Raw genomic sequence first — 14288 nt, 5'->3', positions numbered from 1 at the left:
ATAGGCTATAGTTAAAAGAAACAATGATGAATCAAGTCACATTCTTTATCTCTTACCTCGAAAAAACTAGCTAGCCAACTTAACAAGAACCAGAACCACACTCACACATATGGTTACCATCAGGACCTTGAGAGATCGGTCAATATGTAATATATTTGACATAAATAATTTCTAATTTCGCATTAGATTTCTGTCACCAATGACTGATCAAACCAGAACAGTAGCTATGCATTGCCACAAGTTTTTAACTCGATTGAACAGAGCAGAACTTGTGAGAGGTTGGATCGGGAAGAAAAGCCTGCGGCGTGTTTTCCACACACGGATGATGTCATCATTCATGCGTTATCCTGGAGATTCTCCGTCCGCGAGAGGAAAGTTTATTAAAACAACTGCGAGGGGAGGGGAGAGAGGAACTGGAGAAGAAGAAAACTTTATCCACACTGGAGAAGACTCTTGGAAGCTCTTTAACCAAACTGGATTACATTAAGAACAGTTTTCTGTGGATTAATGTTGCCATAATTCATTGGACTAACGATTGCTAAAGGTAAAGTTGTTTTTGTATCTACGGGAAACTCGCAATGCATAGACAAAAGTTAGCAATTGTTATTCTTTAAAAGCGTATTTTATATTTCGTATTACCTTAGATTGCATGCATTACATATCAGTACAATGTTACATTTCGTTAAACGATGCACATTATAGGAAAGTGTCGCTTATTAAAGATTTCCAGGCAATTTAACCTATTTGTTTATTATTCCGTTTATCGCTGCAATTTCAAACTAGCAACAATTGCTAATGCACAAGATTGTGCAAACGTGCCACACACGGTCAGATTCACTATGCAATTCGCTCAAGTAGTTTCTCTTGTAGCCTATTTGAACCTCTTTTGTTTCTGGTAAAAACTTTTGTTCACTTGTTGCCCTAATCGTGCCCCCCAGCGGTAAAAGCGCGTTTTTCGCGCGCGCGCTCAGTCCCCACACGCGCCTGGAGGAACATCATCGCATCCCTGATTCCCTGTGCTCCTGTTTGCATGAAGAGAATGGGGACGCATGCCAGCATCTGCAGTGTGCAGCTGTGCAATCACAAACTTATGATAATTTTTGGATTTAGGCATTGCAAATATTGCTTGTCAGTTATGATGCCACTTTCAGGGCATTGAGATGCTTGCCGGAAGCCCCTGGCAAGGTGTTTTTAAACTAGATACAGCCCTCAGTTCATACGCGGTCCCGTTCTGAAGCGTTTGCAGCACACTCTCTGCCTAAGGTGGGGTGTTTAAATCAGCTCCTGGGAGTCAGAGGCGGTGGAAAAACTAATACTCTGTCTGATGAGACTACCATCTGTTTCTAATGCAGACGGGGTGGGAAAAGGTGAAGAGATGACTGCTGCAAAACCTGTGCACAGAGACTATTCTCATTAAGCACACATTCTTCCCAGAATCAAGTTTGGTTAGATAAACCAAGCACATGAACGCATTCTAGTCTGTACTAGAAGAGTACTAAGAAGTAGTGAGATTTATGTGAGACATATATAAGAAAGTTGCAGTTAATAAAATGCTTATTTGAGAAATAATGATCGTAAAACAACTGTAATTGAAGGTTAAACAGCGCTGCAGATATGATTACAAATGCCACAGACCCGATTACACAGATTATAAATCTGTCTGGAATGCTCTCATGTTTGATGTTGCTCTGTAGCTCCCAGGTTTTTGTAACCGCATGTCCTCCGTTTCACCTTGAATCTGCAACGCCATCTCAATCATTATTTTCTGTTCAGGAAAATATCACACAGTACACCAGATGCCCCTTTTTAAAGGTTCTACCAGACTTCGTATACATGATAAATTGACGCTATTGGCGATTTTAGTAGCGTTTTTAATCTAGCTGGAAGCACAATTTATAAAACTGTGTTCTGAAGAGGGAGTTTAACATAACACAGTCTCTCTCTCTCCCTGAGCTCACAGGCACGACATGAAAACAGCACACATACACGCCTTCTTGACAACCTCCTTCCTGTCAGTGCTCTACAGACGGTAACTGTAGACGTTTTAACAATGTCTAATTAAAGTGCCTGTTTATTAAAACGGCACATTGTTGTTTTTCACTATTCTCTAAGATGGTGGCGAATTATTGTTTTCGCATGCGAAAGATTGATTGTAACAATCAGTCTTTCACTGAAATGTTATGAATTGTGGCCCTGGTGTGTTTTCAACCCACGTACTTGATTCCCTAACTAGCGCTTTTGTCAATTCCACTATAGGCTTCAGATTGCTGGGCACCGAGCCAGAACAGAATATGAGCGAGACCATTTATTTTATCTGCGCTGTCCACCTGCTTTTACTGCATGGTAAACAAAGTGAAACAAAACAAGCGAAAGCTTTAATTTCCATTTCTTTTTTCGCAAAAAAGTGAACAGTAATGAGAAATTGCCCAGAGGCATTGAGTACAGGTAAATGGACTACATCTCCATCTCTTTCACCTGAAATGTATGTTGTCTTGTTTCCTCGAACAATGCACCGAAAAGCGAGGTAGTGCTTGTAAATGACTGAATCGGAATGATACGAACAGACGTGCCGGGATCCGGAGAAAGCTTTTCCTTTGCTAACTGAAAGAAGAGCAATTCACATCGTGCATATGTTGGGGTAATGTTATTTTCTATAACACCATCACTTTCAGCGTCTCAACACTGAGCCTACAGGTTGTCTGACCTCAGTTGGAGGATGCAGATAAGGTGTCGCCTCCTTGAACATCACCGGCAGGCTGAAATTTACAAGTAACCATAAAAGGCAGAGAAGAGAACCTTGCCCCTTGGGTTTTCTGACTAATATGTCACTCTGACAGATTCATGCTGAGACATGCCGGTAAGAGAGTAGGGGTCACTTTAAGCCAACGGCATGTCTGTAAACAGCAAAGCGAGCTAGTGTAGGTTCTGTGGACATGTGTAAATGTACATGTTAGTATGTGGTTTATTTGTACATTGCAATCAGTGAAAAATGAATACTTGAATACTCAAAGTAAAGATGTACACATGACATCTGGTCATAGGTGCTTATTGTTTCCTGCTGGAAAACCCTTGAAGCTGTTGGTATGATTTGCGTGGGTAAGCAATGCTATAATGATTTAAGATTTGAGCTGAATGGTACGATTTTACATATAAAGTGCATGAAATAATCTGCAATTTAATCAAACTTCACATTTGAAGTGTGCATTACCATGTGTTACACATTTGCAGAGAGGGACAGATGGACACAGTAATGCTAATCATCAGACGTCATGGGTTACAAAGCTTTATTGCAAATGCTATGGATCATTAGCACAATTTATACTCTAAAAAAAGCACTCATCCTCTTTAATAGACACTATTATAAACGTGCCCATAATGACTGTATTGATTCTGACTGTGCCCACATGCTTTCTTACGCTTTCGGGTAATTATTTAAAAGCTGTTTCACTGCAGACGTATGTTATTAAATGTAAAATAATGACACTGGTGTCATAAAGCAGAAGGTTTATAACCTTATCCTGATTATTTGCATATGTCTTGGTCTGCTTAAATACTTTCCTCTCACCTGTTTACTTCTTTGGTTCATATAAGGAGCTGAAGGAGGGCGTCATGAGGGTCATCTGGTCCTCTCTGGTGCTTCTGACCATCTGGTTGGGTCACAGGGGTCGACTGGCATCAGCTGAAGGTAAGGGTCTGGTCTTCAACTCAACGCATGACTTTGGCAAATGCTAATTCAAGCAGCTTAGTCAGATGTTTTGTTGCTTCAACACAAAATTGTGATATTTTGAGAACTTTGAGCATGTGTTCACTACCACAAATCAAAGATTTTAATATCTTCATTTTTGGAACTTTGTTTTAACAAAATAACTGTAAAATTACTAGATTGTATAAATATAATAAAAATATAGTTTGACCTCCTTTGGTTGATAATAAACGATTACAATATTTTTCCGAATGAATCGGATTTCCCCATATGTTTGCTCAGTGAACATCTGTGTCATCACAAAACTAAGCCAAGTGCTCATTGTCCATATTTAAAATCATTTCCCTTCATAGGCCTGGCACGTAGAAAGAAGAAAATCATAAAAGAATAGAGAACTGTGGAAAATGTCTCAGACTGACTTGGAGTGCAAGTCAAATGTTGCCTTGTTCTCTAGATTGCCAGGGTTTAGCTTTAAACAAAATGCTCATGGAAACTTTGGATCTTTCCATATTTCCGTGTCTTTTTCATACAGTGAGTCATATGTCAGTCATCTATAACATGTTCAGTAGTAAATTAGTACACGTCAATGCCATGGAAACTACATTTTGAATGACTCAATACAATCTCAATGTAATTCCGTTCTTAGCTTGTCCTTCATGCTGGAACAGGTCACCAGCCTAATAATATGAGAAAACACAGAAAGCGCAGTTTGTTTTGAGGAGTCTTCATGTAGACCTCGTGTAGACCTTTTCTGTATCACTCATCACCTTGAAATTGCTAGAATGTGTTGTTTTTTTGCACTTTTCCTTGTTAAACTCATCTCAGGTTGGTTCTCTGTGATCTTTAGGCAGGAGGTACAAACAGCGAGGGGTGTAAGTCTATGGCCACACTTTCAGTTTTTTTGTCTATACTGTATGTGTTAGTTCTGGGAAAACACCAAGAATCTACAAAAACTATTTCTTTGTCACGATAAAACAATATTGTGATTGTCTTCAATGTATGGTATGGTATTGTAGTATTTTTAATAGATGTTGGTGCTTTGTGCAGTTATGTTCTTAGCTCATTTTATGGTGGCCCATTATGTGAATGTGCATTGACCCAATGCTGCAGTATGTTTCACCTTCTCATTGATTTGCTATGAATGGCTCAATATTCTTAATCCCAAAAATATTTTTTGTGAAAAATGTAACTCAAAATATAGATTCGTGGGGTAAGAATATCAATACAGTATAATGAGGAAAAATATCATAATACTTAGAAGTAGAGATTTTTGCCTCATCTCCTGTAATAATGCATATGTGACTTCAGAATGACTTCTACTGAAATATGATATACCTCTGTCCTCTTTATTGCTTCATCTATCAAAAACTTGCTATTTTACTATGAAGTCTACTAAGTTTTTATGGTCTTTTAGACAGCTCACAATCAGCTATGATAGATTTTGAACAACATTCTTTGAAAGTAACATTGAATGTATGTCTTATTGTCTTGTGAACTTGCCCAAAAGTTCTGACTTGTTTTTACCTTATGCGATTAGTAAGTATTCTTACTATTAAGAAAATGCTGTTAAGATATAACCTTTTACTATTAATTTCAAAATAATAAAAAACAAATATTTTATCATTATATTCCATTTCATAATTGTTGCAGTTTTTACACCTAGAAGTGATGCAATGATTGCACGAGCAGCATCCCTTTCCCCAAATCCTCAACCATTTACCCCTTGCCCTTGTTTTACAGGGCAGATCGCTCTTTGAAGCTGCTTTTATACCCATGTTGTGTTGAGACCCTATTGACTTTAATCATTTTATAATATCATATAATAATTTTCTTCATGCAAACTGTAGATCCGAAAAATATAATAAACAATATGCAATCGGGGACAAAAAGAGCAGTTGCTGAGGGAGAGATTGTGAAGGGTATGGGCACCAAGCAGTATTTCTATTTCTATGAGCCTTCAAGATAATATTATTGAGAAGATGTTTTGACTGGTGAGGTGACTGTAAATTCTCTTACTTTAGCTTACCAGCACCAGAAACTAATAAAACAATTTTCTTTCACATTGTCTTTTTGACAAAGACGTGTTGACAGATTAGTTGTCAGTGTTTTGGCAGGTAAGCCATAGGCTACTATAATATTTTGTTAAACCACAGATGTATCTAACAGTCTTGCAGTGATCTCACCTTGTTGAAACGGCATGTGCATATCTGTAAATTAAGAATCAACTGAATCTTATGTTAAATCATTTTAAACTCAAACTTCAAACAGTATAGTGCTGTCTGTCTGTGTCGCCTGGTGACTCGCCCGTTCTGTATGAAACGCACTTCCTATCCTCCTCCATTCAGCTTTCCCTCAGGAGAAAGAGCCGCCTCCAGATTTCCTATCTCCTCCCTGACATCTCTGCGTCTTAATCCCGCCTTTTGCCTTGTGAAAGCAGGAAGCTTTGTAGAACAGAGAAGAAAAGGGATACAGCCGAGTCTGTCTGATTTCAAAAAGTGAAAATGCCAGAACAATGCAAAATAAATTCCTCAAGTGTCAGACAAGTTTTCGCAGGAATCATTTCCTCCATGCCGAGCTAGCTGTTGAGAGATTCAGGTGTTGCAGATTTGATAAGAGCTCTTTGTAACTTGACAGGGAATGAATACGAGTTAGAAACCCATCACCTGCTTTTCTTCGCTGTTTGCGCCTCAGCGAGACGGCTGAGCTGCTGCTTGCTGTTATTGCTGAAGTTTTTATATTCGTCTGATCTCTGATTCATCTCGCTACACCGCACTAACTCGGTAATGCATGTTGATTGATGTACGCATCTTTGAGCCAATCAAACCATGCTGATTAAAAACTCTTCTAGTCTTAAAACACTCATTCACTGGGAAAAACTATGTCTTTTGAATATCTCAAGAATTTTCTAAAGTCTACATTAAGGAGAAAATGGCTCTTTTCCAAAAGCCGGTGAGCCTACAGTCAAGGCAGCATCACAACTGAAATGGAAGCTCAAAATTGTCTAGGTTGGAACATTATATTCTGTATTCATTCTGTGTGTTACGCAAAGTGAACTACAGTTTAAGATTAGCATGTTAAGCTCACTATTAAAAAAAATACTGATATGCTTCTGATGATATTAACAATTGTTCATCATAAGATGAATGACAACGTATAAATTATTTAGAAAAAATGTTTTTGACTTGCAGAAAGTAGGGGTCCATTTTATTGTAGATGAATTCTTCTGCAATAGTGTTTGAAAGCATCCCAGGTTGAGACATCAAGAAGTTAATCTGATAAAATACCGCAAATTCTAGTCAAAGTGTGACAATTTAAATGTTTTATTTTTTGTATTTTTTATTCATAACAATTTAATTTATGTTATTCTATGTTTCTGATGAGTTTAATATTATTTGTAAAATTGGGATAACAAATATTAATACAGTATCAGTAAGTGACCCTAAACCTCTGAACGGTATAACACACACACACACACATACTGGGAAAAATTGGGTTTTATTTACACTATTTTATTTATATTCTTTAGTTTTAAATGAGTGATGCATATACAGGCCATAACTTTCAGTTTTTCAGAATTTACTATTTATAGGTAATGTTAAGTTAAAATTATCATTTTTGTTTCATTCTGTGAACTACTAACAATATTTCTCCCAAATCTGTAATAAATATATATTGTTTCTATTTGCATTTGTTTGCAGAAAATGAAAAGGGAGAAACAGGTAAAAATAACAGAAAATGTTTTTTTTAATATCTCAAATACTGCAAAGAAAACAAGTTAATATTCACTTTAAAGCACTACATCAGTAATATGTGTACATGTATTTAGAGGTTTAAAAATAATTGATAGTTTTAATGTGTCATGTCATGCTGTTAGTCGTTCACATTGCTGTTGGATGACTTTGTCACTTCTGAGGTTTAACTTTGTTGTTCAACAGACAATGAACTGGAAATGAAAATTTGGAATGGTCTCTTCATTTGTTCCATAGCTGTCTTACTGACTGTTTCAAATCGAGGCTGTTTGTGATGCCTTGAAAATGTGTTGAAACATTGCTATTATTTATATGTTGATTTGGCCATTTTAGTAGCAATGAAAGACCCATTTTGCTTAAAGTGATAAACAGATGAAGAATTGCACAATACCAATTTCAATGTGATATATTTTGAGATTAGACATTGCCAGTTTATTGCCCATCAGTCAAGACTTTGTCAGACCCGTTGTTGATATCCTCGTCTCCATAAAGTGAGATTATGTGAAAGTTATTCTAAAAGAAAAGACCTTGTTATATTTATCTCTGCATCTACAAGGTGGTGTCTATCTGCCATAGACAATGTTTGATCATCACACATTTACCTCACGCTCGGCTCAGGACCAAGTTTTGACAGGATTGTTCACAGTTGGCTATACAATTAGTTTTATGCAAAATCTTTCACAGATGGCAGGATAGCGCTGCTGCAACTTGACTGTCTTCTATTCTCCAGGTGTCAGCTGCCCGTCTATGCAAGTGGAAGAATGGAAGTTTTCTCAGTCTGCCAGACATAACATCACAGGTAAAGACTGCAGCTAATAGAGCTTCTCGAAACCCTCTGTAAAAAATCGGATTTTTCTCTTTCTAGTCATCCTCATGCTTCTGGAACACTGCATATTTATTCCCTTTGTGAAACAGAAAAAGGAGTTATTTTGCTGAATGCAAAGGCTGCATTTCTAGACAACTTAAGTGGATGGTGAACAGTGATAATCAGGCTTCAAATATGACCGTCAAAATTTCTCTATAGTCCGTGATTTTGTAAGGAACAGACTACAATCAAAGTTATATTATTCATTGAAAATCTTGCCATGAGTCACACTGAAAGTCTGGCTATAAAATGTGGGTCATTTGTAAGCTGGATAAAATAATTTGAATAAAAGTGTCTATTAAATGTCTAAATCTAAATGATGAACCATGAATTCCCAAGCAGATTAATGCTTCATGCTGGTCGACCAGTATAGCCACATTGTGTACAAGCAAAACTCATAGTTGGTCAACCAGTGCAGGTTTGCTGTTGAAGTGGCTTGACCAGAGAAGTCTTACTGTTGATTTTTGTTGACACCTGGTGAAGAACCAGCACACAAGCAGTGCTGTATGCTGAGGATCTGTAACCAAAACACAACACCTGCTTGCTTATAAGCTAGTAAATTGTACATTGTTGAGCGAAAAAGCCCCACCTTTTGATTCACACGGTTTAATGTATATACATAAATGCTGCACAGTATGCCTAAAAATCAAAGAAATGTGAAAAATGCAAATAAATGCATTGGTATAGTGATGTGCCAAATAGGAGTTCACTACATAATTATGTGAATCTACTGCCATCTGTAATCATTTAAGCCTTTTAATGCACTTAATATACCCCCAACTGCCCATAAAGCCGTCTCGGTTCCTGAGCAGAAAGATATAGATACTAACAGTGTTAAGGTCCCTCTCTTAGTCTTGCGTGATTTGAAAACTGCCACAGCAGAGTTGATACATTGCATAGGACATGTCAGCTAATAGCGCACTGATTTATTAGTCTGCGGGGTGGTAAATGGATTGATCGCTCCCATCTGCAGGTTTCAATTTGGTGCGAAGTTTCTCTCTGCTGAAGAACAGTGAGGTCAAGAAGATCCGAAATCCAAGAGGGCCTCTCATCCTGCGTCTCGGGAAAGTCCAACTCATCCAACCCACAGAGTAAACACTTTTATCTTCCCTCCTTTGTTTCTTTCCGACTCTATTTCATCTTGACACCTCAGACCTTCTGAGAGAGAATGCTAGTTTCGATTTGTTTATTCATTCATTTTTATAAATGTATCTTTTCCTTTTCTGTAATGTTCATCCCTTATCCAATGAGCAATAAGACATAATTGAAGATGTACCAAAGTATTCTAGCAGGTCAGTACAAGCCTAAAATTCCTGCCCTTTAAATTTGAGTCTTGGTTTTACATTAATATCAGCAATCGTGTCAGTACAATAATGTCACTTGGCAGACTTTCTTATTTTATGTGGGATGTTAAGCAGATGATATAATGCTTTCAGCCTTTACACTAAAATGCTGTTAAATCTTTTATTAACAATAACTTTAAGTGCTTTTGGTGAGACCTAAAACCTCCTGCTGATGCCTTTACTGAGCATAGATCGGATGTAAAATAAGTGTTGATGCATGCACCCAACCAGAAAGAAGGAGAAATGCATCTTTTCATGTCATCCCTCCCTCTTGGACAGCCACCCGTTTTTTTTCAGATGTTTAGATGTGTAATCTGTTTGTCTCTAACAGAGCTTGAGCAGCTGTTTATCTCTCCATCATCAGAGGTTGAATGTTCTCCGTCTGACGCACTTTTTAGAGAGAATTGTTAAGCGTGTGTAAATAAACATGAGGATTGCAGTTTATTGCCTTGGTTTTAGCGGTAAATGGTGATAACGGTGGATTGCTGTGTGACTTGCAGGTCAGGGGTTCAGATCCAGACTAGTGGTCGTCTGAAATGGATTTTTTAATGGCCGATACTGATAGAGCGGGTCAGCTGTGACTCAGATTATAATTGAATATCATTATGAAGAGTGCCGGTGGAGTTAAATAGAAATCCCAATTTGCTCGATGTTATATCTTTTTGCTGTCTGAGAGAAATAAGAGATATTTTAAAGAGCTCTTTTATGAGTAAAGGAGATATTAAATGTGGGAAAAAAATCATTTGGGGTCTTATATGAGGTAACATTTAGCCAGCAGCCATATCACCCTGTAGCCCAAGACGGGTTGCCCACCGATGCTTCGCAGGGCTCAGTCTGGTCAGTACCTGGATGGGAGACCTTCTGGGAAAGCTAGGTTGCTGCAGGATAGGTGTTAGTGAGACCAGCATGGGGTCTGTGTAGGTCCTAATTCCCCAGTACAGTGATGGGGACACTAAACTGTAAAAAAATACCTTCCTTTGGATAAGACGTTAAACCAAGGTCCTGACTCCCTGTGGTCATTAAAGATCCTATTGCACTTCTCGTAAAGAGTAGGGGTGTAACCCCCGATGTCCTGGCCAGAGCTCCACTGACCCTTGTCAATCATGACCTCCTAATAATCCTCACCCTCTGAATTGGCTCTATCTCTCTCTCTCTCTCTCTCTCTGCGCATGCGTTGGCGTCTGTTTGAGCGAGGGTAGAGAGCGCGTGGTGAGTTTTGAGCGCTTATGCGTATTGTGTTTTTTCCATTAGTTTATTGGGTGTCAGTGTAGTGTGTTTGTTTGTTTTTCTTTTCTTTTTTTGTTTTTGTTTGGTTGGTCGGGGTTTGTTTGTTTTTTTCCTGGGCGTCGTTGCGGTGCTTGGGGCATGGCTGCCCAGGGCGCTGACGCTCTCGGTGCTTTAACGCGACGGCACGGAGTGAAGGTGGAATCCGTGGCGAGGGTAGAAGATTGTGTTTTGGCCATTGGTGAAGTTGCTGGACACAAAAGTGTTTTAGCAGCGTCAAGAATGAGTAACGCAGTAGTTTGTTTTTTAAACACTGTCGATAATGCAGACAAGGTAGTTGAAAGAGGAATAGTGATTCGCGGTGTATTTACACCAGTGCTTCCTTTGTCCACACCGACAAAGAAAGTTATTTTATCAAACGTCCCACCTTTCGTTAAAGACGATGTTTTGGTTAAAGAACTCTCACGGTTCGGAAGAGTTGTCGCTCCTGTTAAAAAGATCGCGATTGGAAGTAAATCAGATCTAATAAAGCATGTGGTGTCTTTTAGGAGGTTCACCTACATGATTCTGAATGACAACAAAACAGAGCTTAATTTAAATTTGAAACTCAGAATTCAAGATTTTGATTATACTGTCTACGCATCTACCGATATAATGAAATGTTTTGGCTGTGGTAGAATCGGGCATTTGATTCGTGCTTGCCCTGAGAACACAAGCACGAAACAGGTTGCAGTAGATAATAATGTGACACAGGATAAAGATCAAATGGATCGTGCAGCCGAGTCTCTGCCTATAAGTGCAGAACAGGTTGTCGAGCGCACAACGAGAAAAGTGCCCTGGGTCCAGACAGTAGAGGAAGCTCCAACTATTGCAGAGAGTATGATCGTTGAGGATGATATACCTGACAGTGATCAAATAAGATCAAATGTTAGTTCGGATTCCACTGTTGTTAAAGAGTCGTTGAATGACACCCAAGTCAATTCAACAATTTGTTTGTCTGAAAAAGAATCTCTAGGAGACCATACTAATTTGTGTGAGATGGATGTGGACCAAATTGTTTTTAAAACTCCCCTAAAGAGGAGAAAGAATGGAAAAAAAGAAACTTATAAACAAGCAAGAAAAGAAATTGAAAAAAGAAATGATTTTGAAACAGAAAGTGATTTTTCTGACTCTAATACTTCGGAAGGTTCCCAAAGTGAATGGGTATGCATTGAGTACAGTGTAAGTGAGATTAAAAAGTTTCTGAAATTAACAAAAAATCGGAGAGGAGTTGAGGTGGCTGACTACTTTCCAGACCTGGAACTTTTTGTCGATAAAACTAAGAAGTTTTTGACCGAGGGTTGTTTTTCGGAGATAGAAGTGTATCGATTGAGGAAATTTGTTACGAAAATCCTAAAGAGTAATGATGATGTTTAAATTACGATTTTCTTTAACCTATATTAGCTATGTAGATGTTTTTTTTGTTTTGTTTTTCATTTCATATTTACACATGGGGGAGATCCGTATTGCATCATTAAATGTGAACGGTGCCAGAAATTGTGTAAAGAGAATGGAGATATATGAAATGGTGAAACAAAAACAGCTAGATGTTCTTTTCTTACAAGAAACGCATAGTGATGAGAAAATTGTTACTGAATGGGCAAAAGAATGGAATGGTCTAAGTTTTTTAAGTCACAAGACCTCTTGTAGTGGAGGAGTAGCCATGTTATTTTCTAAGAGTTTTACACCTTGTTCTGTGAAAGTGGAGGAAATTGTGAAAGGAAGGCTTTTAAAAATTAAGGCTCTTTTTGAGAAACACGTTTTTGTTTTTATTTGTTTGTATGCCCCAAATTTGCCAATTGAAAGAATCGATTTCTTTGATATTTTGTGTACAACTTTACAAGAGTGTAAAAGTGATGAATATTTATTTCTGGGAGGGGATTTTAATTGTGTTGAGAAGAATGTGGATCGTAATCATGTAGAGCCACATATGCCCTCTCGTAAATTGCTCATTCAAACAATTGAAGCTAATGAATTATGTGATGTGTGGAGACTTTTAAATGGGAATATGAGGCAATATACATGGTCTCACGCTCGTGATAATTTATTATCTTTAGCCAGATTAGACAGAATTTATAGTTTCAGACATCATTGTAGTATTTTCAAGAGTTGTGTAATAAATCCAGTTGGTTTTTCAGACCATAGTCTAGTCATATGTAAAGTTTTTTTGAACTCGATATCACCAAGAAGTGCGTACTGGCATTTCAATACTGGCTTATTAAGTGATGGTCATTTTAAGGAAGTTTTTAATTTTTTTTGGGAAAGTTTTAAAAATGAAAAGGTAAATTTTAGCTCTTTACAGAAATGGTGGGATTTTGGCAAAATTCAAATTAAGATTTTCTGTCAACAGTACACCCAAAATATCACAAAAGAGACATTTAAATCCATAAATAGTTTAGAAACTGAAATCTTAAAACTTCAAGAAATGGGACAATCAAGTAGAAATCAAACCTATATCGATTCCTTGTACTTTAAGAAAACTGCGTTGTCGGACCTACAAGAAATGAAGGCACAAGGTGCGCTGGTTAGGTCTCGTTTTAAGAGTTTACAACAGATGGATGTACCATGTAAAAAAAATTTCAGTTTGGAGAAAAAGAATGGCCAGAAAAGATTTATTCATTCTTTAATCTCTGAAACAGGATCTTTGGTATCTGACTCGAAAGAAATAAGAGAACGAGCAGTTTGTTTTTATGAAAAGCTCTATGAGTCTGAGTACAACGAACATGAAATTAATGAAAATTTGTTTTTTGGAAATCTACCTAAGGTCTCAGAAGAGGTAAACGTCAAGCTCAAAAAGGCTATTAGCCTGGACGAACTGTACAAAGCTCTTCAAGGAATGAAAAATGGAAAAGTTCCTGGGTTGGACGGAATCCCAGTTGAATTTTACAAGGCCTTTTGGCCCATTATAGGAGAGGACCTATTAGAGGTTCTGAAGAACAGCTTGGCTGAAGGTCTTCTGCCATTGAGCTGTAGAAGAGCGGTCCTTACACTTCTGCCCAAGAAGGGCAATTTGAGCGATATTAAGAACTGGAGACCTGTGTCCTTATTATGTTGCGATTATAAAATGCTCTCTAAGGTATTGGCTACTCGTTTGGGGAAGGTTTTAGATGAGATCATCCACCCTGACCAGTCCTACTGCGTGCCTGGTAGGTCAATTTTTGACAACATTTATTTAATTAGAGATTTATTTGATGTATCTAGTATGTTTGGAATTGATATGGGTTTGATTTCTCTAGATCAAGAAAAGGCTTTTGATCGTGTAGAGCATAATTATTTGTGGAAGACGTTTAAAGCCTTTAATATTAGTTCTGAGTTCTTATCATATATTAAAGTTTTATATTGTGATATTGAAAGTGTACTGAAGA

At 37.7% G+C, this 14288-nt stretch overlaps 1 protein-coding gene across 6 annotated transcripts in view; it reads left to right on the top strand.

Moving 5' to 3' along the window:
• The first annotated feature begins 347 nt into the window (after positions 1 to 347).
• col16a1 (collagen, type XVI, alpha 1) overlaps positions 348 to 14288 on the top strand; it is a 68594-nt gene continuing 54653 nt past the window's right edge. For 5 of the 6 annotated variants that reach the window (XM_056741214.1, XM_056741212.1, XM_056741211.1 and 2 more), the window contains exons 1-4: positions 348 to 544; positions 3592 to 3685; positions 8183 to 8251; positions 9291 to 9408. In XM_056741214.1, coding sequence (XP_056597192.1) covers positions 3610 to 3685; positions 8183 to 8251; positions 9291 to 9408 — 263 coding nt within the window. In that variant the 5' untranslated portion in view covers positions 348 to 544; positions 3592 to 3609. Of the gene's footprint in view, positions 545 to 3591; positions 3686 to 8182; positions 8252 to 9290; positions 9409 to 14288 lie in introns of those variants that run through there. The other variant, XM_056741215.1, reaches the window with a different exon arrangement.

The sequence above is a fragment of the Triplophysa dalaica genome, chromosome 25, assembly GCF_015846415.1.
Source record: "Triplophysa dalaica isolate WHDGS20190420 chromosome 25, ASM1584641v1, whole genome shotgun sequence".
Lineage (NCBI taxonomy): Eukaryota > Metazoa > Chordata > Actinopteri > Cypriniformes > Nemacheilidae > Triplophysa > Triplophysa dalaica.
The sequence above is the reverse complement of the archived record's forward strand: the minus strand, read 5'-3'. Positions and strand labels throughout refer to the sequence as shown.